General features: G+C 27.7%; 2 protein-coding genes and 5 pseudogenes across 7 annotated transcripts, besides 7 other annotated features; 3 read left to right on the top strand and 4 right to left on the bottom strand.

Annotated features, from left to right (window-relative positions):
* Positions 1-10656: part of a mobile genetic element that runs on past the window's edge.
* Positions 1636-3070, top strand: TVAGG3_1016720 (annotated as a pseudogene). Its single transcript has one exon. A coding segment is annotated over exon 1 (1435 nt).
* Positions 3199-3516, top strand: TVAGG3_1016710 (uncharacterized protein; the record flags this gene model as incomplete). Its single annotated transcript, XM_051254693.1, has 1 exon — positions 3199-3516. One exon carries the CDS (start codon positions 3199-3201, stop codon positions 3514-3516), a length of 318 nt encoding a protein of 105 aa, XP_051080267.1.
* Positions 4282-5251, bottom strand: TVAGG3_1016700 (annotated as a pseudogene). The gene has a single exon. A coding segment is annotated over exon 1 (970 nt).
* On the bottom strand, positions 5253-6331 carry TVAGG3_1016690 (annotated as a pseudogene). Its single transcript has one exon. A coding segment is annotated over exon 1 (1079 nt).
* TVAGG3_1016680 lies at positions 8297-9195 on the bottom strand (annotated as a pseudogene). Its single transcript has one exon. A coding segment is annotated over exon 1 (899 nt).
* Positions 10657-10691: 35 nt separating the features above from the next.
* TVAGG3_1016660 (uncharacterized protein) lies at positions 10692-11721 on the bottom strand (the record flags this gene model as incomplete). The annotated part of the gene is made up of 1 exon (XM_051254692.1): positions 10692-11721. A coding segment is annotated over one exon (1030 nt), but the record flags the coding sequence as incomplete, so codon positions are not given.
* A 2973-nt stretch (positions 11722-14694) lies between these two features.
* On the top strand, positions 14695-15224 carry TVAGG3_1016650 (annotated as a pseudogene). The gene has a single exon. A coding segment is annotated over exon 1 (530 nt).
* A 435-nt stretch (positions 15225-15659) lies between these two features.
* Positions 15660-16222: a mobile genetic element.
* Positions 16223-16883: 661 nt separating this feature from the next.
* Positions 16884-16970: a mobile genetic element.
* A 21-nt stretch (positions 16971-16991) lies between these two features.
* Positions 16992-17936: a mobile genetic element.
* Positions 17937-18764: 828 nt separating this feature from the next.
* Positions 18765-18920: a mobile genetic element.
* Positions 18921-19034: 114 nt separating this feature from the next.
* Positions 19035-19066: a mobile genetic element.
* A 1109-nt stretch (positions 19067-20175) lies between these two features.
* Positions 20176-20205: a mobile genetic element.
* Positions 20206-24887: the final 4682 nt, after the last annotated feature.

Here is a 24887-nt window from a genome sequence, read left to right as displayed (position 1 = left end):
GTTGTTTGTTATATTGTATGTACTCGTATTCTTCATTAATGGCTTCATGAACGATAGCAGTTGTTGTGTTCTCTGTTGTTGACATATCTGTTATTTCATACAAAATAAAAATAATTTTAAAACTAACTTTATTTTTTCTGACTTTCACAAAGACAAAAAATAAACGCTTTACATGTATTTTTCAGCAACTTCGTCAAATAATTTTATAGCTTTATCTATCTCATCTACTTCAAACGTTTCTTACCTTTCATGGGAGCACCATAACCTTTTCTCAAAACTTTTCAAGTAGTTCTGTTTCTGCAGCTCTCATATCATTAACGAACACAACCTTGACTCTATTGACTGTACTGTCATATCTTTGAGTTATATTATATGTTCTTCCTATCTTATATCTCTTTGTATTGAAGTCCTTCGGTTTTCTGAACGATATAAAGTAAGCCTTCACTGCAACGTTCTGAGTCGAATGAACCATAAGTTATGAAGTTATATCCAACAACTGGGTCTAACCATAACAAAACTATTGGTATAAGACTTTTGTCTATAAGATATGCTCTTGTTCCATGAAATGTTACTGATATCATAAGCTCAGGATTTCTTGTCAAAATTTTCTGAGTTGAAGCATTTCTAACCCAGTCGTTTGTTTTCTTTTCAGATGGAGATATAATGTCTGACAAAGAATATTTGTTGTATTTCTTTGAGTATCTTACGTTTAAATCACCTATTCTAACCACTTTGGTGTCATTGTCTATCTTTCTAACTGTTTCAAACTCAATGTTTGACATTACTGTCTTTACATACAAAATAAAAAAAAGATATAAAAATAAAATTAGCGTTATTTTTCTAACTAATGAATTATTTTTGAAGAACTGAAGGTGCTACCATGTTACCATGTGCTACCAGGTCATTTAACTTCTTTTAAAAAATGAGACAACATGACATTTTGACAACAGTCCTGGAAATAAATGTTTACGTTAATGTTTACGTTAATGTTTACGTTAATGGTTTCAGGTTATTCAATAATGAATTATTTTTGAAGAACTGAGGGTGCTACCATGTTACCATGTGCTACCAGGTCATTTAACTTCTTTTAAAAAATGAGACAACATGACATTTTGACAACAACACAGGAAATTTGATGTAGCCCAAAAATAAAGTTAGTTTTAAAATTATTTTTATTTTTTTATTCCTATATAAATGACGGCAACAAACAACAACAGCAACTATATCGTTTCTGATGAAAAAGTTATTGATTCATTAGTTGAGGAATTATTTGAGGAATTAGTTGTGGCAGAAACTAAAACCCTCAACGAAAGAATTGGTGAAAACAAGATTGATTTACATAACTACCTCAAACATGATGGAGGAAGAGGAAGGAAAACTGGTATGGCTTTATTAGTAAATAAAATTTCAAATTTAACGATTATAGATGTTGATATCAATAAATCGTACAATGATGAACTTAAAGAAACAGTTAGAAAAGACATTCTATCAAAACTTTCGGATAAAGATGTTATCGTTAAAACCGCATCAGGAGGTCTTCACATTTATTGCAACACTAATTTCTTCTATTCAACCTCGAACAGAATGATTAAATGTTATTCCTGCAATGATTATGATATTGACATAATGACTTCTATGGATGATTCAAAGCGTTCATTAGTGGTTATGGCTGATTCAAGAGTTCGCAAGAATGCAACAGAACCAATCAAAACATACTCATTCATTCGTGGAAGTTATGATTCAACATTAACTAGAACAGTAAACGATATATTAAATGATTTGAATATTAAGGTAAGAGTTGAACAGAAGAATGAAGAAATAAAGAGTATAATGAATGAAAACAAAGATGTAAACATTGACGATAAACTTGCCCAGAGCATAGTTGATGGCATCTGTGATTTTGAAGTACATAATGACGGTGGAAACATGAATTTAGAAAAAGAAATAACATTATTCACACTGTTTCAAGCTATTAATTCGTTACCGGATCATTTAATTAATGAAGCATACGACAACGTTTATAACTTCTGCAGTTTAACAGAAAATGCTAAAAGTAATTTTGAAAAAGCACGTAGTAGATATGCACATTTAATGACTTCTCCATTTGTTTTAGTGAAGATTCTAAAACTTTATCAAAAGGAATATTATGATGAATATGTTTTGCCTTTATTACGTAAGCCAAAAATAACATTTGATATCAAACTTGATGACTCGTTTTTGATAACAGATATTAGACGCAAGGCTGAAAATCATCAGTATAAAAACAGTTCTGAAGTAATTGAGGATTTATCACGTGTAATCCGTTTTGTAGATTATGGAAATAAATACTTCATTCAGAAAGATTACAACATACACGACAAAATGAATCAAATATCATTCGTTCTTCAATCAAACATGAAAGAGTCACTCAAAATGATTAAATTATTTAAAGAAGAAGGTAAAACAATAACAGCATGGGACGTACTATTAAATCAATTGTCTTCATTAACCGTTAAGGGTGTTTGCTTTAAATCTGATTCTCCAGATGTTTTCTCAACGTTTCAAGGTTATAAATACAACATTCTCGAAAAGCTTGATTACTCAAAAATTGAGATGTTTATGAATTTCATTAAAGAAGCCATTTGTGATAATAACGATGAGTGTATAAATACCTTCTCGGCTGGATTGCATCAATGATTCAACATCCTGGAATCAAGAATGAAACAGCAATTATTTTGAAAGGACTTCAGGGAACAGGTAAAAACAGATTTACAGATATTATTTCTGAACTTCTCGCTGGTTATTCATGTAAAACATTACTGAAATAAGTGAGCTAACGGGTAATTTCAATTCGGTTGTTGAAAATAAAATGTTTCTTGTACTTAATGAACTCAAGAATGTTGGTGAAGATAGACTCGCAAACTTCAACGCTTTGAAATCAATTATTACGGATAATCAAATTAGAATTAATGAAAAGAATCAACCCAGAAGAACTGCTCAGAACGTTGCAAACTTCATTTTCGTAACTAACAACGTCTACCTGTCAAAATTGAAGTTGGAGACAGAAGATACGTAGTTTTAAGGGTTAATGGTAAATTCAAGGGTCAATTTGATTACTTCAAGAATTTAATGGATTCATGCACAAAGGAATTTTATGATAATTTGCTGACGTATTTTATGCAATATGACCTTTCATCATTTAATGTACGAATCATTCCGATGACTGAAGCCAAACAAGATTTAATCGAGTTATCAACAAATCCTTTAGATGTATGGATAAATACACATTATGATGAATTGTGTGCAGGTATGACGTGTGAAAATGCTCTATTCTGCAAACCATCAGACATGAAAGACAAGAATTTCCAAATGAGTATTAAGGATAAATGTGATAGGAAACATAGAAGAATAGACGGTAAACAAACATGGTGTTATGTTTTGAAAGAAGAAATGAAAGGATTATATAAACAGGTTGAACCAAACGATAATGATGATTCATTTACTGACGATGAAATACCTGTAAATGAAGCTTTATAAAGTATGATTGGAATTTATTTTTGCCTTCCTCCTGTGTTGTTGTCAAAATGTCATGTTGTCTCATTTTTTAAAAGAAGTTAAATAACCTGGTAGCACATGGTAACATGGTAGCACCTTCAGTTCTTCAAAAATAATTCATAACTGCCTTCCTCCTGTGTTGTTGTCTAAATGTCATGTTGTCTCATTTTTAAAAGAAGTTAAATGACCTGGTAGCACATGGTAACATGGTAGCACCTTCAGTTCTTCAAAAATAATTCATAACTGCCTTCCTCCTGTGTTGTTGTCTAAATGTCATGTTGTCTCATTTTTTAAAAGAAGTTAAATAACCTGGTAGCACATGGTAACATGGTAGCACCTTCAGTTCTTCAAAAATAATTCATAACTGCCTTCCTCTCTGTGTTGTTGTCTAAATGTCATGTTGTCTCATTTTTTAAAAGAAGTTAAATAACCTGGTAGCACATGGTAACATGGTAGCACCTTCAGTTCTTCAAAAATAATTCATAACTGCCTTCCTCCTGTGTTGTTGTCTAAATGTCATGTTGTCTCATTTTTTAAAAGAAGTTAAATGACCTGGTAGCACATGGTAACATGGTAGCACCTTCAGTTCTTCAAAAATAATTCATTATTGAATAACCTGTAAACATTAACGTAAACATTTATTTCTGCAGTTCATTCATTACTTCATTACCTAATTAATTACAAACATAAAATATATTTAGTTCATTCAATGAACGCGGTAAGCCTGCAAAGTAGGCTCAAGCACATTCAATAAATGCGGTACCATGCGAATACAGTCATAAATGGTGGCATATAATCTGCACCCAAGCCTGTTGGATTTGTTGTGAAAGTATGTGAATGATTTCCTCCTGGTTCAGTTGGTCGAAAAGTCTTTTTTGCTGAATGGTTATAATCTGGAGATAAAACGTCATTGCCAGCATAATATTCTGAGTTGTATAATGGATGGTCTCTTAATGAGTGACTATGATTACCTGATGTGTTTGTAGTTCCTGTATGAGTGTGCGGTGGAAGGTTTGCTTCAGTAATTTTCTTCGAACCTCCTGTTTGCTTTGAAGAGTTCGCACAATAGAGGAATTTATCTACAATCTGTTCCCACGCACCAAAACCTAAAACTTTTGAAGGATTTGTTGAGTTCATTGACGTATAAATAGAACCAATGGGGTAAATCATCTCAAGAATTGTATTTAATCCATTATGAATATTGAATTTATTATATAATATTGAATTTGGGTGAGTATTTAAAACTGGTCTTGTTATCAATATTAACGTATTATTTTTGAAAATTGCTTTTCTAACATCTTGAAATTTTGTGATTTCAGACCAGTTTCGTCCATCACTACTGATATTTACTAAATCACCACATCCTAAAGCAATGAAATACCCATCAATATAAAATAAATTTGTAAATCTATAATTTTGAGTAAATTTTGGAGTGAATGAATAAACCAATTCCCAATTTGATAAATCCTGTGATAAATAAATATGTCTGTTATAACTTACAGGATATGAATAGACCATTTCACCTGAAACGAGAACATAAACATTTGATCCATAACATAAAGCTTCAATGTCTCCATCAGCTTGAAAAATTTGTTCAAATTGACCTTGTGATATTGAAGATGATCTATAAATTTTTATCATTTTGTAGGATAAAATACATGTTGTTAATGTAATACCACTTACTTGTATAATCAATTTTCAAATCTGATGACATCATACTAAACATATAATAATTTATCCCATCCTCACTAATGAAATTTGATTGACTTCATAAATTAGTACCCATTTATTATTAACACATCTAATAGGATTATTTGGATATTTAAATTTAGCATCTTGATTTAAATTACATTTGAACCATTGGATACAATCGAATGAATAACAAGGGCAAAAATCATCTTCAACCGTTATCATTCCCATAAATTTACCGTTATTATATTCAACATATAAAATTATTGGATTAATGATTGGCTTTCGTGTATCAGGATTCAAAACAGATGGAGTAAATGATTCATAGTTTTTAAAATCATTTATTTTAAAATAATAAAGCACTCCATCTGTATAAAATAAATACATGGTCACTCCATCGAAACATATCCATTCAAAAGAATCTATATCAAAGGTTTTATCTGATGATTTCATAAAATTTAAAAATGGCGGAGTAAAATAGACCTCTGATTGTTTTATTTCTTCATTAACATAAGTTTTATCTGCTTTCTTCTCTAACTCATCGTTAACATATTCCTTATCCGCTTTAAGGTCTAAACATCCTGAAACCCATCCTGTATCGGCTTTAGTTTTTAAAATCTTTGATGTCCATTCATGATACCATTCAACCATTTCTTTAATTTCATTATCTTTTTCGTTAACATATTCCTTATCTGCTTTCTTCTCTAACACAGCAGCAACATATTCCTTATCTGCTTTCTTCATTATGTCATTTAGGAAACCTTCTATGAATTCCTCATTTAAATTAAATCTTCCAATCTTCAAAACTTTAGGAAATGCATTTAATGCGTAATATCTCTGTTCTTCTGGTGGAATTGATGTTATATCATCCGTTATATTTAATTTTTGAATTCATAAATAAAATTTCTTTTATATTTGATATCACTGCACCACCCTTGCAAACGAATTCGAAATGGTCATTTTTCAATACTATCTCCAAATCTCCATATTTCAACCTTTGCGTTTGTTCTGCTGTCTTTGAATTATATGCATATATGGCGTATGTAATGGTCTGAAGGACCTGGGTGTTTTGTGCCTTAAGTTGTTGTGGTTGCTGTTGTTTAATCATTTATTATGATTTAAAAATAAATATTTAATCTGTTATCTCATCAGCTATTTTCTCTATTTGAAATTGCCATAATATTTCATTCATGAATTCTAAATCACAATCAAATAGGTCAGTTACTCTAAATTTAATATTTGATAAATCTTTTGAATGAAGAATAAATGAATTCCCGGATAATTGAAACGGATATGATAAAGAAAATGTGTTTAAGTTGATGGATAAAATGTTTTGTATTGATGGGTAAGAGTTAGGGTCTAATGTTTGATGTGAAAATCTCATTGGGGTATTAACTTTATCACATTTGATTAAAATGAAATTGGAACCAGTGTCAGAATACAAAACATCCCCAACATCTTTTTCAAAATTTAATATCCCAACAATGAACGAAGATGAGGAGTACAAAATTTAATTTTCAGCGGGAATTTAATAAGGTTATTTATTTCATCAAGTTCAAAAAGTTTATCAGGTTTTGATTTAAAATTTTCTTCATACCATACGATAAATGATTCATTTAAATAACTTAAAATCATGTTAATATCCCATTTCGTTATCACATTATTTATATACATATCATACGTTTTTTCATGGTCATCTTTAATAAATGATATATAATCTGAAGGGTCTAAAAGAATGGGATTAAATTTACCACTCACAGAAACGAGAGTAACATTATAAATTCCGCTAACTGTTAAATTTAATTCACAGTTATTATTCGAAATAATATTGATAATTGACATTTTTATTACGATTAAAAATATGGTAAAGCGTTATTTTCCAGTGATAAATAAAACTAGAATAAGATTACCTCAAGAATTCATAAATTCAACGAATAAGAAATTCATTCATGTTATAAATTTTAGTGTTTTCAGAAAATATGAGTCAATGTCATATTCATCAACGGGTTATATTTCACTTCATTCAAATTTAGTTCAATCAAACCCATATAATGACCATTTCATAAGATTTTCAGATGGTATTAAAAATGTAATTGATAGATTAAAATATGAACAGATTGACAATATCGAATTTTTGGAATTTTGGTTTAAATATCCCGATGGAAAAAAGATTGAAGTTAAAGATAAAGCTGATACTATAACAAAAACAATTACAATGACCGATCCAGATAGTGGGGAACAAAAAGAAATAAAACAAACGATAGAAACTGGTGAAAGGTCAATTATTATTGATTATGATTCAAAGGATTATTATTCGATAATGTTAATGCTTGAATATTAAATAGCCTTAACAAAGAATTTTTCAAGTGATATTTTATATTCATCAACTATTTTATTATAAATATCATTATATGTTAAATGAAGTTCAGTTGTTGTTCCGTTCTTTGATATCTTAATTGTGCTAATATCCTTTATAGGATTTATTTTTGCAACTGTTCCGCAGCATGAAACCTCATCATCTATGAAAAATTGAATCTTAACGTCTGAATCTTGAACATCACAAAGAATGGCGATAATGTGAATTAATGATTCATAAGGTAAAATAATTAAACCGATTGGTCAATTAAATTTATTATTGAATCATAATTATTAATTATTATATCACGGTAAATTTTCATTAATTCAGAATTAATGTCTACTTTATATGGCGCATTGCGACTGGAATCGTAGATTCCTGGGTTCTCGATGTTTGATGAAAGAGGCGGGGGGTATGTTGGATAAGTGGGAATTTCAACAGGTTCTTTACCAGGTTCAGATAAAATGGTTGGGTCTCCATTCTCCTCCTTTTTCGGTAAGTCATGAGTTAATTCAGGGCTAACATTAACTTTAACATTTTGAATAATTCGTGATTTATCATCATTTACGTTATAACCAACCGTAATCTCTGCTTTTGCGTTTGTGTTCTTTTGACTAGTGAAACGTCTTCTCATTTATAATCGAATAAAAAAAGAAAAATATATTTAAAGTTTTATTTAGTTGTTACGGTAATATCCCAAGGTTCATCATTGTTTGCTTATACTTTCTTTGTAACTGCACCAATTATGTTATTGATATTGCTTTGAGTTTCTTCCAGTCTTATTTTATCATTTACAATATCTTTAATCATTTCATTACATGCATTCTTAAAACCATCTGATTTTTCTAATTTACGTCTATCACTTTCTTTAATTAAATCAAAGTTATAACCTTGTTGAGAATAAAGTGGTTTCTTTATCAATTCCTTGAACGCTTCTGAAAGTGAAGATGAAGAAATTCTTGCCACTTGAATTGGTTTAAATTCTGCTTTCATTGCTTCTTTCTGTTCATTGAACACTGGATCGAATAAAGCAACTTTAAAGAATTTCTTAGCTGGAATTTCAGGTCTAATATTTGCATATTGACCATCAAACTGATTAACATATCGTGGTAATCCGTTTGGTCCTTCTTCAATAGCGTTTAATTCTTCATTGAAATAAGAATATGGATTATAACGGTATGAATTAATTGGACCATTTTCACCTTCTCCAATGTATTGTTTAACAGCTTTTCCATTTTCATCAAATTGCATAGGATAACGTTCATTATATGCTTTACGTTTAGGATAATCAGTCATAGTTAATTTATACCATTTATGACTTTAATATTACCTTGACCATCAGTAACGAAAACTTCATTTATACCATCGGGTTTTCCATTTGGACCCGTAATGTCTGCTTCGTGTGCTTCCCAATTTGGTCCATGACGTTTGGCATATGCTTGAGCTTCTGGTAATGTTAAAACGTTTCTCATTTGTTTAACATCCTTTTGAAGACCGGCAACAATGTGGACTAATTCTTTCATTCCGTCTGGAACTTTCATAGTTCTATTATATGCACCCTTTTTGTTTGTCCCTTGTTTTAATGGAACCTGTAGAAGATTTGCTATTTCTGTCATGTTTAATTATAAATAAAAAATAAAAATTAATTATAAAAAGTTAATCAAATTTAACACTCCTTTATTTAAATCAACTATTATTTTTCCATGTTCACCTAATTGCTGATATTGTGTGTAAAGTTCATTAATGCTCATTGGTAAATTCACTTGATAAAGCATAACGTTCAACTGTTGACGACTAAACCCACTGAAAATGAAAAGGGTTGATAGATTTGATTTAATGTTTGTGCTTAATGCTTTGAAGTATTGAACAGCCATGAAGAATGAACACTGAATGTGTCGACATTGAGTTAATAACTGATTAAAATATGATTTCTCATTTGTTATTAGTTTTGATTTCACTGCATCATCTAGAAAAATGAGTGAATGCAAAAATTCTTATCAAAATTTGAAATAGAAAGTGTTTCAAATAATTCATCCCGTTGTTTATCAATAATTTTATCCTCTAATCCTTGCTTCTTGATTGTATTATATAATTCTTTATACATTAAAAAGTTTTTTAAATAATCTTCTGCTTCTTCTTGTGATAAATAAATAATTGGAATTTTGATTAAATGCTTTAAAGATTCAAATGTATCATCTGAAGGTGAACCTGAACGGTTGATATAAATTAACACATGTGAATAGGGGGAAGTGTTAGCAATAATGATAATTTGTTTTAATATCGTTAATGTTTTACCTTTATTTTGTTTACCAATTGCTGCAGTGATTGAATTTAAGTAACATTCAGAATATGGAATTTTCATTAATTTTTCCTTAGATAGAGCATTTCTATTATCACTCAATGCTTCATTAATCATATCATCTACGTATGTATTATATACTCCTGCTAATTCTTCATAAGGGTGATGAATTTAAATCCATTTAATCAAAAATAAATTTATAATTTTAAACATTTCTATTCATCAATATTTCATCATATGAACTTCTATACTGTGGTGGTGTACCTGTTGGATGATATTTCAAACCTTCATCCGGTGTCCATGTCCAATATGTCCTAGTAAACCAAACCTGAGGAGGATTTGTCACCTTTGAACAGTAAGTGTCATTTTCACCCTGAATGATTGGATAAGCTTTCACTTGTACTGTAACTTGTGAGTTGAAAGTTTCTAATCCATCAAAGAATATACCCGCTCCATCACGTTGAACTGGAATAGTGCATAAGAATGAAGTTTGGTCTTTCCATGTTCTAGCTAATGGCGTGCCATTATCATCATTCAGTGGTCTAGTTAATGAGTCCTCGTATTCTTCCGTGCATTCATTCACTCCATCTAAATCAGAAGCTTGAAGCATACGTGTAAAGAATATGTCGCCCACTGTGGTCATCGCTTGATCGGGGAAGTTTCTGGAATCTATAGTGACCTGAAGACCTCGAAGCATTGGATTTTCTAAAACCGTTCTTTGCATTGCATTCTTCGGAAATGTTAACACAACATCTGTAACATTATGAAGAGCGTATGAGAAATCTGAGCTAATACCTTCAGGAGTGAAGCAACCTCCATTTAGTGAACGAACGTCAATATGTTGAGCTGGAATCATGAATGGATCTTCCTTACTGAATAAACGTGGTATTGCTTTAACTGATTCTTCAATTAAACCGTATCCTGGTGTAATGCATTTATCCTCTAAAACTTCCATCTTTGTGCATGAAATAATAACGTTATCAACTGTTGCGTCAGCAGATGTAGCGGCTAAGCTTGTAATTAATTTGGCAGGAAGTCCGATTTGTTGGAATTTGCGATCATATTTATAAACATGATTCATAATCTTTTCATAATTTTCATCAGTTATCTTTTCATAAACGTAATTTTGTAAATCAGCAACTCTTAACGGGTCAACCTGACAAAATACTAAAGTATCCCTGAAAACATAATATTTAAGAATGATTTCACCAAATGATTTAGGATAATCATCGAACGCCTGAAATGCTAACAAATCATTTACCGGAATAATCATATCAAAAGTGACATCAACTTCTTCATTTGCTTTCTTGAAAACTTCTGAAGGGTCAATATATTTACCACATACTGAGTTATCATATTTTTGAACATTATTATATAACGAATGAACAAACTTTTTAACTTTCCTTTCTGATTTTGGTTTATATGTTGCAAATGCGAAAGATTCACGGGCGCAATCCATCTGAAGATAACCGGCATCACCTCTTTCGGTTTCTACTTCTAATTGTTTAAAGCTTTGATTTGATGATTTGTAACCAACGAATAAACGCATGCATTTAAAAGCGGCATCACATGTGAAAGCTTTATTTGAAACTAGAGTTGCTTTAACTTTGCGTTTAATATATGTGTCACCTAATTGGTTCACATCATGAGCCGGATTTGTAATTCTTAAATGAGTTTGTTTATCATCAAAATATGGAGCATCAGAGTCATAGCATGAACTTTCAAGTTCTCTATAATATCTTCTACCGTCATTCTTTGCGAATATTTCATTTATCTTTTCGAATGAATGAAACACATTTCCATTAATCGGTTTAGTGTTTGGCACCAAATAGTTAGTCGTCATTTATTAATAAATAAAAAATCAAAATTAAAAGATGAAAATGAATTTTTAATTTTAATGAAATAATCAACTATGGCTGCAGTATATTTAAGAAACTGTGGGATAAAGTAAAAAGAGGAGCGCATAAAGTTTGGGAAACAATGAAGAAAGGAGCAAATTGGATATTTAAGAATAAAGAAGCAATTAGTGACGTTGCTGAATCAATAACACCAAAAGCGCCCCAATAAGAGAAATATTAAATAAAGGAGAAAAAGTTTATCAAAGACTTCAACCGATACTAAGATAAAAATAATATTTATTTTTCCACTATCTACCTCCTATTTTATTAAGTATTCCTTCAGCAATTCCACCAATTGCGTTACCTGCTTGTGCTCCCATCCGGATTACCTGCTTTAGTACCTAATACTCCACCTATGATAGTTCCTGCCGTTTTCGCTACTGGTGCCAAAAAGTTTGCAACGGGTTTAATAATTTTTATGAACCCAACCCGCAGCTTTCTTAATTCCATCCCATAATTTTTTAAAGAATCCTGCCGCCATTTCTGATTTAATATTAATTAAAAAATATATTTCATCACTTATATTCTAATTTTTATTTAATGATAAATGAAACCGATTTTAAAAATAAATGAAACAGAGGAGGAAGAAATAAATGAAAGTGAAAATGTTCAACAAAAAATAAACGTTGTTAAACCAATTACTGAAATAAAAATTTTTTCATCTGTTGAAGAATTTAATGACTATTATGCTAATAATAAAAAATTATTTGAAGAATTGACAACATGTAAATTGAATAAAATGTTTAAAGTTGATGGATTCAAAATTTCAAAAATAAAAGGAGTGGTTAGTTTGAAATCTATTCCTCAATCAAGAATCACCTCATTAATGAAAATAGATGATTTAACAAAAAGAATAAATTATTGAAGAGAATAAATCAAAATTATTGAATTCATAAATCATGACTCGTTGAGCCCGGGTCCTTAAAGCCATCACTGAGTTCAAGGTTATATTCATCAAATATTTCATTATTAAATGCAACTTCTGCTAGTTTATTTATTTTTTCAATACGATCATTTGAAAGTCTATCGTTTAATTTTTTCTGAAGTTTTTCATTTTCTAGTTCTGAAACTTTATTTGGATGATATGTAAATTCATGAAATTCTTTGGCCTCGGTTTTGATCATTAATTTACAAAGAACTTTTGTGGTTGGAATTCGTTTGAACCATTTATTAGTTATATTCGTTATATATTCAATATCTGGAATTAATTCCCAAATTTTTGCATTTTCAATTAATTTATTATCAAATGCAAAAGCAATGGGTTTAATATTATGTTTACCTTTATAATATAAACTTTCTACATAATCATCGAAATAAACATCTACTTGTTTAACATTTTCAAGAATTGGTGAAAGAGCATCCATTAATTGATTGACGGTTACGAATCTTGATCCACTCATTTTCTTACGAATTAAAAAAATAAATTATTCAAAAATGTAAGACATGAATTTTTAAAGTTTATTTTTTAAAAAAAATTTTTATTTTTTTTTTATTTCGTTATGTATGGGCTGAGTGTAAATGTCTTACAATTTTGAAAATTTTTTAAATCTTGATTTATTCAAAAACGTGAGAATAAAAACCGTAAGAATCATACATTTTTTACTTCATATGTTAAAAAAAATGATACAAAATCGTTCAATATTGTATGAATTCTTACGTTTACAAAAAAAGTCACACAACCCTTCAACATATACTACTTTCTTTCTTTTCATATTTATCCTTGTTTTATGAGATTTTCTTTCTTTTCATATTTATCATTGATTTATAGATTTCTCTTTCTTTTAATATTTATCATTGATTTATTACATTTTCTTTCTTTTAATATTTATCTTTGTTTTATGACATTTTCTTTCTTTTAATATTTATCATTGATTTATTACATTTTCTTTCTTTTAATATTTATCATTGTTTTATAGATTTCTCTTTCTTTTAATATTTATCATTGATTTATAGAATTTTCTTTCTTTTCATATTTATCCTTGTTTTATGAGATTTTCTTTCTTTTCATATTTATCATTGTTTTATAGATTTCTCTTTCTTTTAATATTTATCATTGTTTTATAGAATTTTATTTCTTTTCTGAATCACACTGATAAATCAGGTTTTAAAAAGGTTTTAGATGACCTATTGGGTGATAAAGCATATATTAGTATAAAAGTATACTTTTTCTCAATATGGTCACTTTTATCGGTACGACTCATCTCTCAATGGACGTTATGTTTTTTTTTAATTTTTGAATTTGAATGACGTTTTACAGGCGTGAAGTTACAAAAAATTAATATAATATGAAATTACATATTATAATGTTTCATTTGCAATAATTTCATAATTCAAATAAAAATAATCGTAATGGTTTGAATTTATTTTTCCATTTCGCAATGATCTCGTTACTTTTAAGTTTATCAATTAGTATCCATGTTTCCTCAACAGGTAGTGGCTATACTATACAGATACTCCAGTGCTTCTTGAATTTCCGCAGAGTCTTGACAAATATATTTACGTTGTTTTTCTAAATGCTGACTATTTTGTTCTTTCTAATGGCACTCTTCTTAACAAAGTTTACAAAAATCCGGAAAATTTTTATGTTCAAACAAAAGTTTATCCATCTTTCACAATGTACATAGAAATTTTCAAGTTAGCGTAAAATGTGATTCAATTGATTTGTACTCAATTATGATCCAAACCCTATTGAATTAACATCAGATTTAGTAGGAGTTTCTAAATCCTATTGTATTTTCTTCGCCAGTGCCACTCTCATGGATTATACCTTCTACCAAGATTCTCTGAAAAATGCTAATGTAGAACTTTATAATTATTGACCTATATTCCTCATGTTCCATCTTTATCAGATACAAACCAGAGGTTACTGTAACATTTTCAAAAATACTATACTTATACTTCAAACATCAGATCAGCGAATGACAGGATCATGTGGATTGAAATCAATGGAATTTTCTAGAGAAGATGAATATCCACTTACTTCGTACGTAACAAATGGTACTTTTTCCTATACAGATTAAATCTATACTTCCTGGATCAGTAAACTCAAATACTGAATATTATGCTGATATTAATTTAATGAATAATCAAAATATGAGGCTTCGATCCGGTTCTTATGTTCTTACATTTGCATCTGGTCAATCATATATATATTAGCCAAAATCAATTCATCGCATTCCACACACCTAAAGATCAAAAAATATGTGATGTCACAGCTTCAGTGAAATCTGGCAAAAATTCAGAGACATTACTTGGAAATACAAGCATCTATGGAGTTTATTACAAGTCTGATGGCCAACTAACACTCAATTCAACTAAAAAATACTCATCATTATATGTCACGGTTTATTCAGCAAATTCAGGCGATGGTTTTTTCGATGAAATGTTTGTTTTGCTAGGTAATACATCTCAATTTATCATAACAGATAATCATCCTGTAAATCCCTGAAAAATAATTAAAAGTTTATTATTAAATTGTTTGCATATTACTTTGTCATGCTATAAATAAATGCAATAAGAAGAGGAGTATTTCAGTTTTTATCTTTTGCATTGATGTCTGCACCATATGAAATAAGAAATTCTGCAAAATTCTCGATAGTTGTTTTTAGCCGCTAAATGAAGTGCACCTAATATTTGCAACATGTGAAATAAGAAATTCTGCAATTTCTTTCCAGCCATATTCTATAGTTAAAAAAAAAGAATTGTAATTTCTTTAATAATGTTTTGTTGTCATCTGCACTATGAGAAATAAGAAGTTCAGCTATTTCTTTTTGCAGACTTTTCGCTGCAGTAATAAGAGCAGTACTTCGTTTCTTATTTTCAGCATTGATATCAGAACCATACAAAATAACAAGTTCTACAACATTTCTGTCTTTCTATTAAGGGTGCACACGAGAGGATCATGTAAACTTCAGAATTTAGAACCTTATTTTTAGGCATTATCTTGGCTACCTATTTAGGCTCGAAAAGCAAAAAATATCAAAAAATACAACTTGACTCCATTATGACCCTTTCATGGAGGTAGTTTTTCTCCGCTAGTATTTTCCCTTTGAATCTCTTTACAATTCGAAATCAAATTCAAAACTCAGTAGAAGAAAGGAAGAATCGACTTACTACGGTTGTAATACGAATAAATACATATATTTAATTATTTTATTTACATAATAATTGTTTGAAGCTCATATTCCATCAAATTTTTAAATAAAAACATTAAAATGTTGAAAATGTTCATATATTTTAATAGGGTTTTGGCACTTTATTGAGGAATTACTACATACATAGTCGAACTGAACTTGATATTTTGAAATTTAAATTATTTATCAAAATTAAAATTTAACTTGAAATTTATAATTATTTAGTCATATTTTGCATAATTCTAAGTAGATTTTGTAAAAAATCAAGAAAGAAAAATTTTAACGTGCTTTATTTTTTCTTTTTTATAATAATGTTGCATGCTAAGTTCGGTCAACAATAGGAATTGAGGGGAAATTAATCGTCGAGGGAGTACGATTATGTAAAGTAAAAATGTTGTGGGATTTTTAATATTGTATATAATTTTATAATAAAATTTTTGTGAGACATTTTAAGAAGCACATATAATTTTTGAATTTAAAAATTAAAGTAGTGTTGAATGAATTTATTGATTAATTTAATACGGATATTTCTCAAAATTAATCAAAAATAGGTTTTCAGAGAACTTTTGAGATATCTTTTCAAAATGTCTTTTTGAAAATATATAAGTATTATATCAAATTGAAAAAAGGTATTTATCAAAATTCTAAATTCTTAATAAAAAATAACTTTTCAGAGGATTTTGATTTTGAAAGCATGAGTAATAAGTAAAAAATATCTACGATTTTAATGAGGGAATTGTTCCTTATGAGGTATACATTATAACTATATACCTCATAAGGAACAATTCCCTCTTGATAGCTGGGAAACTTTCTCTGAATAACTTATCATTTGGAGAAAGTTTCCCAGCTATCTATTAGAAACTAAAGGCTGTGAGGCACTAATATATAATCAGTGCCTCATAGCCTTTAGTTTCTTATTAAAAACGAGAAAACTTGTTCGAAATGATAAACAATTTCGAACAAGTTTTCTCGTTTTAAGGAGGGAATTGTTCCTTATGAGGTATACAGTATGAATATATACCTCATAAGGAACAATTCCCTCTTGATAGCTGGGAAACTTTCTCTGAATAACTTATCATTTGGACAGAAAAGTGACACTTTACATGGCAAAAAATAGAGCCTTACTTTTGAGATACTTGAGATTGAAACTGAATCTTATGAGGCGGTGATCTTGAATCACTACCTCATAAGGTTCAGTTTCATATAAAATTTGTTGCAATTTGTTATTCTTTTGCAATTATTTCTTATAAGATTTTACATCTTTTAGCGGCGGGAATGTTTGTTATCATGTATATATTATAAATATCTACACGATAACGAACATTCCTCGCTAAATTGCTGAGAAACTTTGAGGAAATGTCGAACAATTTCCTCAAAGTTTCTCAGATTTATATAGATCACTAGAGTCCCCTAGGCACTGATTCTGGTTCAGTACCTAGGAGGCTCTAGTTCTCTAACGAACTGATAAAATGTTTTTAAATTTTTGGATATTGCTACCTGTGAAGCACTGACTTCAAGTCAGTACCTCACAGGTAGCAATTACATTGAAAGATGGGAGAAACTTTGTCCGAATGTTAAACTATTCGGACAAAGTTTCTCACATTTGTAGTGGAGATGGAAGGCTTTGAGGTATATTGTATTAATATATACCCAAAGCCTTCCATCTCCACTTGAAAGTGTCCAAACTTTGGGTTAATACTTTGCAATTAACCCAAAGTTTGGACACTTTCTAGGAGGAATTGGAGGGTAAGAGATATACATTCATATGGTATATCTCTTACCCTCCAATTCCTTCTTAAAATGGGAGAAACTTTGTCCGAATGTTAAACTATTCGGACAAAGTTTCTCCCATTTTTTGAAGAATTGGAGGCTATGAGATACTGATGCAATGTCAGTAACTCATGGCTTCCAATTCCTTCCTAAAACTCATAAAAGTGGACATTACATGCATATAAAATTTGACATGTAAAGTCCACTTTTTGTGAGCGGGGATTTGACTCCGTCAAATCCCCTTTTCGTTTACGAGAAAGCCAAATTCTCTCAAAAAGTTAAGTAGACCAATTTTTTATAAAAAAATCCAATTTCATTATGAATGTTAATTAATATATAATTATTGAATAAAAAATTTTCTTTGAGATTATGAAAAGTTCTTTGAAAAGTTATTTTTCTCATTTTTAAATATTGTATTAGCCTATTTATTTATAATCCAAATTAAATAACTTTAAATTCAATATTTAAAGAATAATTTTGAAGAATTGAGTTACTTCCCCGACGATAAAATTGAGAGGTTTACATTTTGACCGAACTTAGCATGCAACAATAATACATATTATTATATAATTAACATATTCATAATGTTTCACCCTTTCAAAAATATAATCCTCCTCCTCTCAAATAAACGTACATACGGTGGCCTCTTTTTTCAAAAAATTAAAATTTGAAATTTTGGGCTCAAATATTAGAGATTTTTTCAACCTTCAACGATATATGTTGTCTATATCAGACCTCCTTTCTTTTTGATACTTAACATTGTTCCTAAATCTTAGCCGTTAAGGCTGTTCTGAAAATATTTTTTTTCGAAAAAATTCGAAAAAAATTCTTAAAATTCAAAAATCCCTTAATTCCTGAGGATTTTGTAAAAAAGTTTTTACATGAACATGTGTATATTATATGAAGTATATTGATAAGGTAAAAATCAAAATTTATTGCATATTCATCGAGAAAATAAACTAACGAATCCCTCAAAATTGAGAGGGTAATCCTCCTCCTCTCAAATAAACGTACATACGGGTGCACCCTTAAACTAATGAGCAGAATTCCAAACATATTAATGGAAAGTATAACTTCGATCTTTTTTTAGGCTGCTCTTACACCCATCTGACTATTATTCAAGTTTTGGCAACTGGCGTGAAGCGTCATTGAAAATTAACCTTAAATATTTGAATTGAAAGCCATGTCATAGGGGCGTAAGTGCTCCCTTAATGGTGAACTTACCACTTTCCTACATTCTCTCAATTTTTTTTGACACCTAAGCTTTCTATCCCAATATTTATGGCCAGGAAAAAGTAAATATAAATCAATATATAGTACCTAATATGGCTGCTATACTTTTCTGCTATTAAAATAGCATGTCAGAAAGTGGTAAGTGCACCCTTAAGTGTTTCAATTCGATTTTAAGGTTAATTTTCAATGTCACTTCACTCTAATTGTCAAAATTTTGGATTTAAGTCAGATGGGTGTAAGTGCACCCTTAATGATGATAATTTTTACTCAGATATGAAAACAATAAATGGAGTAAGAAAATTTTGTTGAAAACAATGATTCATTTTGCATGCTTGGCAAGATCTCGGGGAGTAGATATAAGTTATATTGTTGATATTAAAGTTTGATTTTGTAAAAGCATTATGTGCTATGTTTATCATCAGCACCATGTTCAACTAAGAATGTGAAAATTTCTATTGAGTTCATTTTGATGGCAATACTAAGAGGGCATTCATTAATATATAGAGAACTTTATATAACAATGATTAATATTGCAAAAAAGATAATTTCATAAAGCAATGATAAATATGAAAAGAAATAAAATTCTATAAAACAATGATAAATATGAAAAGAAAGAAAATGTAATAAATCAATGATAAATATTAAAAGAAAGAGAAATCTATAAAACAATGATAAATATGAAAAGAAAGAAAATCTCATAAAACAAGGATAAATATGAAAAGAAAGAAAATGTCATAAATCAATGATAAATATTAAAAGAAAGAGAAATCTATAAAACAATGATAAATATGAAAAGAAAGAAAATCTCATAAAACAAGGATAAATATGAAAAGAAAGAAAATTCTATAAATCAATGATAAATATTAAAAGAAAGAGAAATCTATAAAACAATGATAAATATTAAAAGAAAGAAAATGTAATAAATCAGAGAGAGGGTCAAAGTTGCTATTTGTCACTTTTCCACAAGAATATAATGGGGAAAAAGTTATCATATAGTTGATCTCATTCACTGAGGTGAGAGATGCATGTAGTGTAATGTGATAAACAGTGGGATTGCTGCTATAATTCCTAGGTTCGAGACACATTGGCTTCATTTTTCTCTTTTTTATTGACGTAAACTATTCAATTTTTGTGTTCTCCATTCAAATTTCAGAATTTTTTTTGCAGATTTCACGCTACATTCGAAGTTACCTTTTGTAACAACCACCACTGCCTACGAAAGACGAAAGTGTGTCACGATTTCACCCGGAAATCCGACGGTTGTTTAAGAGTATGCACTTTTGTCACCTACTCGAAAATTCTATAAATCAATGATAAATATTAAAAGAAAGAGAAATCTATAAAACAATGATAAATATTAAAAGAAAGAAAATGTAATAAATCAATGATAAATATTAAATGAAAGAAAATGTAATAAAACAATGATAAATATTAAAAGAAAGGAAATGTAATAAATCAATGATAAATATTAAAAGAAAGAAAATGTAATAAATCAATGATAAATATTAAAAGAAAGAAAATGTCATAAAACAAAGATAAATATTAAATGAAAGGAAATGTTATAAAACAACGAGAAATATGGAAAGAAAGAAAATGTTATAAAGAAAAGATAAATATGAAAAGAAAGAGGATAAGTTTCATGTTAACATCAGCACCATGTTCAACTAAGAATGTGACAATTTCTATTGAGTTCATTTTGATGGCAATACTAAGAGGGCATTCATTAATATATAGAGAACTTCATATAACAATGATAAATATGAAAAGAAAGAGAATGTTATAAAACAATGATAAATATGAAAAGAAAGAAAATGTAATAAAACAATGATAAATATTAAAAGAAAGAAAATGTAATAAATCAATGATAAATATTAAAAGAAAGAGAAATCTATAAAACAATGATAAATATTAAAAGAAAGAAAATGTCATAAATCAATGATAAATATTAAAAGAAAGATAATGTAATAAATCAATGATAAATATTAAATGAAAGAAAATGTTATAAAACAAAGATAAATATGAAAAGAAAGAGAAATCTATAAAACAATGATAAATATTAAAAGAAAGAAAATATAATAAATCAATGATAAATATGAAAAGAAAGAGGATAAGTTTCATGTTAACATCAGCACCATGTTCAACTAAGAATGTGACAATTTCTATTGAGTTCATTTTGATGGCAATACTAAGAGGGCATTCATTAATATATAGAGAACTTTATATAACAATGATTAATATTGCAAAAAAGATAATTTCATAAAGCAATGATAAATATGAAAAGAAATAAAATTCTATAAAACAATGATAAATATGAAAAGAAAGAAAATGTTATAAAGAAAAGATAAATATGAAAAGAAAGATAATGCTATAAAACAATGATAAATATGAAAAGAAATATTATTATATAAAACAATGATAAATAGTAAAAGAAAGAAAATGTCATAAATCAATGATAAATATTAAAAGAAAGAGAAATCTATAAAACAATGATAAATATTAAATGAAAGAAAATGTAATAAATCAATGATAAATATTAAAAGAAAGAAAATCTTATAAAGAAAAGATAAATATGAAAAGAAAGAGGATAAGTTTCATGTTAACATCAGCACCATGTTCAACTAAGAATGTGACAATTTCTATTGAGTTCATTTTGATGGCAATACTAAGAGGGCATTCATTAATATATAGAGAACTTCATATAACAATGATAAATATGAAAAGAAAGAGAATGTTATAAAACAATGATAAATATGAAAAGAAAGAAAATGTAATAAAACAATGATAAATATTAAAAGAAAGAAAATGTCATAAAACAAAGATAAATATTAAATGAAAGGAAATGTTATAAAACAACGAGAAATATTAAAAGAAAGAAAATCCAATAAAACAAAGATAAATATTAAATGAAAGAAAATGTCATAAAACAACGAGAAATATGGAAAGAAAGAAAATGTTATAAAGAAAAGATAAATATGAAAAGAAAGAGGATAAGTTTCATGTTAACATCAGCACCATGTTCAACTAAGAATGTGACAATTTCTATTGAGTTCATTTTGATGGCAATACTAAGAGGGCATTCATTAATATATAGAGAACTTTATATAACAATGATTAATATTGCAAAAAAGATAATGTCATAAATCAATGATAAATATGAAAAGAAAGAAAATGTAATAAAACAATGATAAATATTAAAAGAAAGAAAATGTAATAAATCAATGATAAATATTAAAAGAAAGAGAAATCTATAAAACAATGATAAATATGAAAAGAAATATTATTATATAAAACAATGATAAATAGTAAAAGAAAGAAAATGTCATAAATCAATGATAAATATTAAAAGAAAGAGAAATCTATAAAACAATGATAAATATGAAAAGAAAGAAAATCTCATAAAACAAGGATAAATATGAAAAGAAAGAAAATTCTATAAATCAATGATAAATATTAAAAGAAAGAGAAATCTATAAAACAATGATAAATATGAAAAGAAAGAAAATGTAATAAAACAATGATAAATATTAAAAGAAAGAAAATGTCATAAAACAAAGATAAATATTAAATGAAAGGAAATGTAATAAATCAATGATAAATATTAAATGAAAGAAAATGTCATAAAACAAAGATAAATATTAAAAGAAAGAAAATGTAATAAATCAATGATAAATATTAAATGAAAGAAAATGTCATAAAACAAAGATAAATATTAAATGAAAGGAAATGTTATAAAACAACGAGAAATATTAAAAGAAAGAAAATCTTATAAAGAAAAGATAAATATGAAAAGAAAGAGGATAAGTTTCATGTTAACATCAGCACCATGTTCAACTAAGAATGTGACAATTTCTATTGAGTTCATTTTGATGGCAATACTAAGAGGGCATTCATTAATATATAGAGAACTTCATATAACAATGATAAATATGAAAAGAAAGAGAATGTTATAAAACAATGATAAATATGAAAAGAAAGAAAATGTAATAAAACAATGATAAATATTAAAAGAAAGAAAATGTAATAAATCAATGATAAATATTAAAAGAAAGAGAAATCTATAAAACAATGATAAATATTAAAAGAAAGAAAATGTCATAAAACAAAGATAAATATTAAATGAAAGGAAATGTTATAAAACAACGAGAAATATGGAAAGAAAGAAAATGTTATAAAGAAAAGATAAATATGAAAAGAAAGAGGATAAGTTTCATGTTAACATCAGCACCATGTTCAACTAAGAATGTGACAATTTCTATTGAGTTCATTTTGATGGCAATACTAAGAGGGCATTCATTAATATATAGAGAACTTCATATAACAATGATAAATATGAAAAGAAAGAGAATGTTATAAAACAATGATAAATATGAAAAGAAAGAAAATGTAATAAAACAATGATAAATATTAAAGAAAGAAAATGTAATAAATCAATGATAAATATTAAAAGAAAGAGAAATCTATAAAACAATGATAAATATTAAAAGAAAGAAAATGTCATAAATCAATGATAAATATTAAAAGAAAGATAATGTAATAAATCAATGATAAATATTAAATGAAAGAAAATGTTATAAAACAAAGATAAATATGAAAAGAAAGAGAAATCTATAAAACAATGATAAATATTAAAAGAAAGAAAATATAATAAATCAATGATAAATATGAAAAGAAAGAGGATAAGTTTCATGTTAACATCAGCACCATGTTCAACTAAGAATGTGACAATTTCTATTGAGTTCATTTTGATGGCAATACTAAGAGGGCATTCATTAATATATAGAGAACTTTATATAACAATGATTAATATTGCAAAAAAGATAATTTCATAAAGCAATGATAAATATGAAAAGAAATAAAATTCTATAAAACAATGATAAATATGAAAAGAAAGAAAATGTTATAAAGAAAAGATAAATATGAAAAGAAAGATAATGCTATAAAACAATGATAAATATGAAAAGAAATATTATTATATAAAACAATGATAAATAGTAAAAGAAAGAAAATGTAATAAATCAATGATAAATATTAAAAGAAAGAGAAATCTATAAAACAATGATAAATATTAAATGAAAGAAAATGTAATAAATCAATGATAAATATTAAAAGAAAGAAAATCTTATAAAGAAAAGATAAATATGAAAAGAAAGAGGATAAGTTTCATGTTAACATCAGCACCATGTTCAACTAAGAATGTGACAATTTCTATTGAGTTCATTTTGATGGCAATACTAAGAGGGCATTCATTAATATATAGAGAACTTCATATAACAATGATAAATATGAAAAGAAAGAGAATGTTATAAAACAATGATAAATATGAAAAGAAAGAAAATGTAATAAAACAATGATAAATATTAAAAGAAAGAAAATGTCATAAAACAAAGATAAATATTAAATGAAAGGAAATGTTATAAAACAACGAGAAATATTAAAAGAAAGAAAATCCAATAAAACAAAGATAAATATTAAATGAAAGGAAATGTTATAAAACAACGAGAAATATGGAAAGAAAGAAAATGTTATAAAGAAAAGATAAATATGAAAAGAAAGAGGATAAGTTTCATGTTAACATCAGCACCATGTTCAACTAAGAATGTGACAATTTCTATTGAGTTCATTTTGATGGCAATACTAAGAGGCATTCATTAATATATAGAGAACTTTATATAACAATGATTAATATTGCAAAAAAGATAATGTCATAAATCAATGATAAATATGAAAAGAAAGAAAATGTAATAAAACAATGATAAATATTAAAAGAAAGAAAATGTAATAAATCAATGATAAATATTAAAAGAAAGAGAAATCTATAAAACAATGATAAATATGAAAAGAAATATTATTATATAAAACAATGATAAATAGTAAAAGAAAGAAAATGTCATAAATCAATGATAAATATTAAAAGAAAGAGAAATCTATAAAACAATGATAAATATGAAAAGAAAGAAAATCTCATAAAACAAGGA

The sequence above is a fragment of the Trichomonas vaginalis genome, chromosome I (genome assembly GCF_026262505.1).
Source record: "Trichomonas vaginalis G3 chromosome I, whole genome shotgun sequence".
Lineage (NCBI taxonomy): Eukaryota > Parabasalia > Trichomonadida > Trichomonadidae > Trichomonas > Trichomonas vaginalis.
The sequence above is the reverse complement of the archived record's forward strand: the minus strand, read 5'-3'. Positions and strand labels throughout refer to the sequence as shown.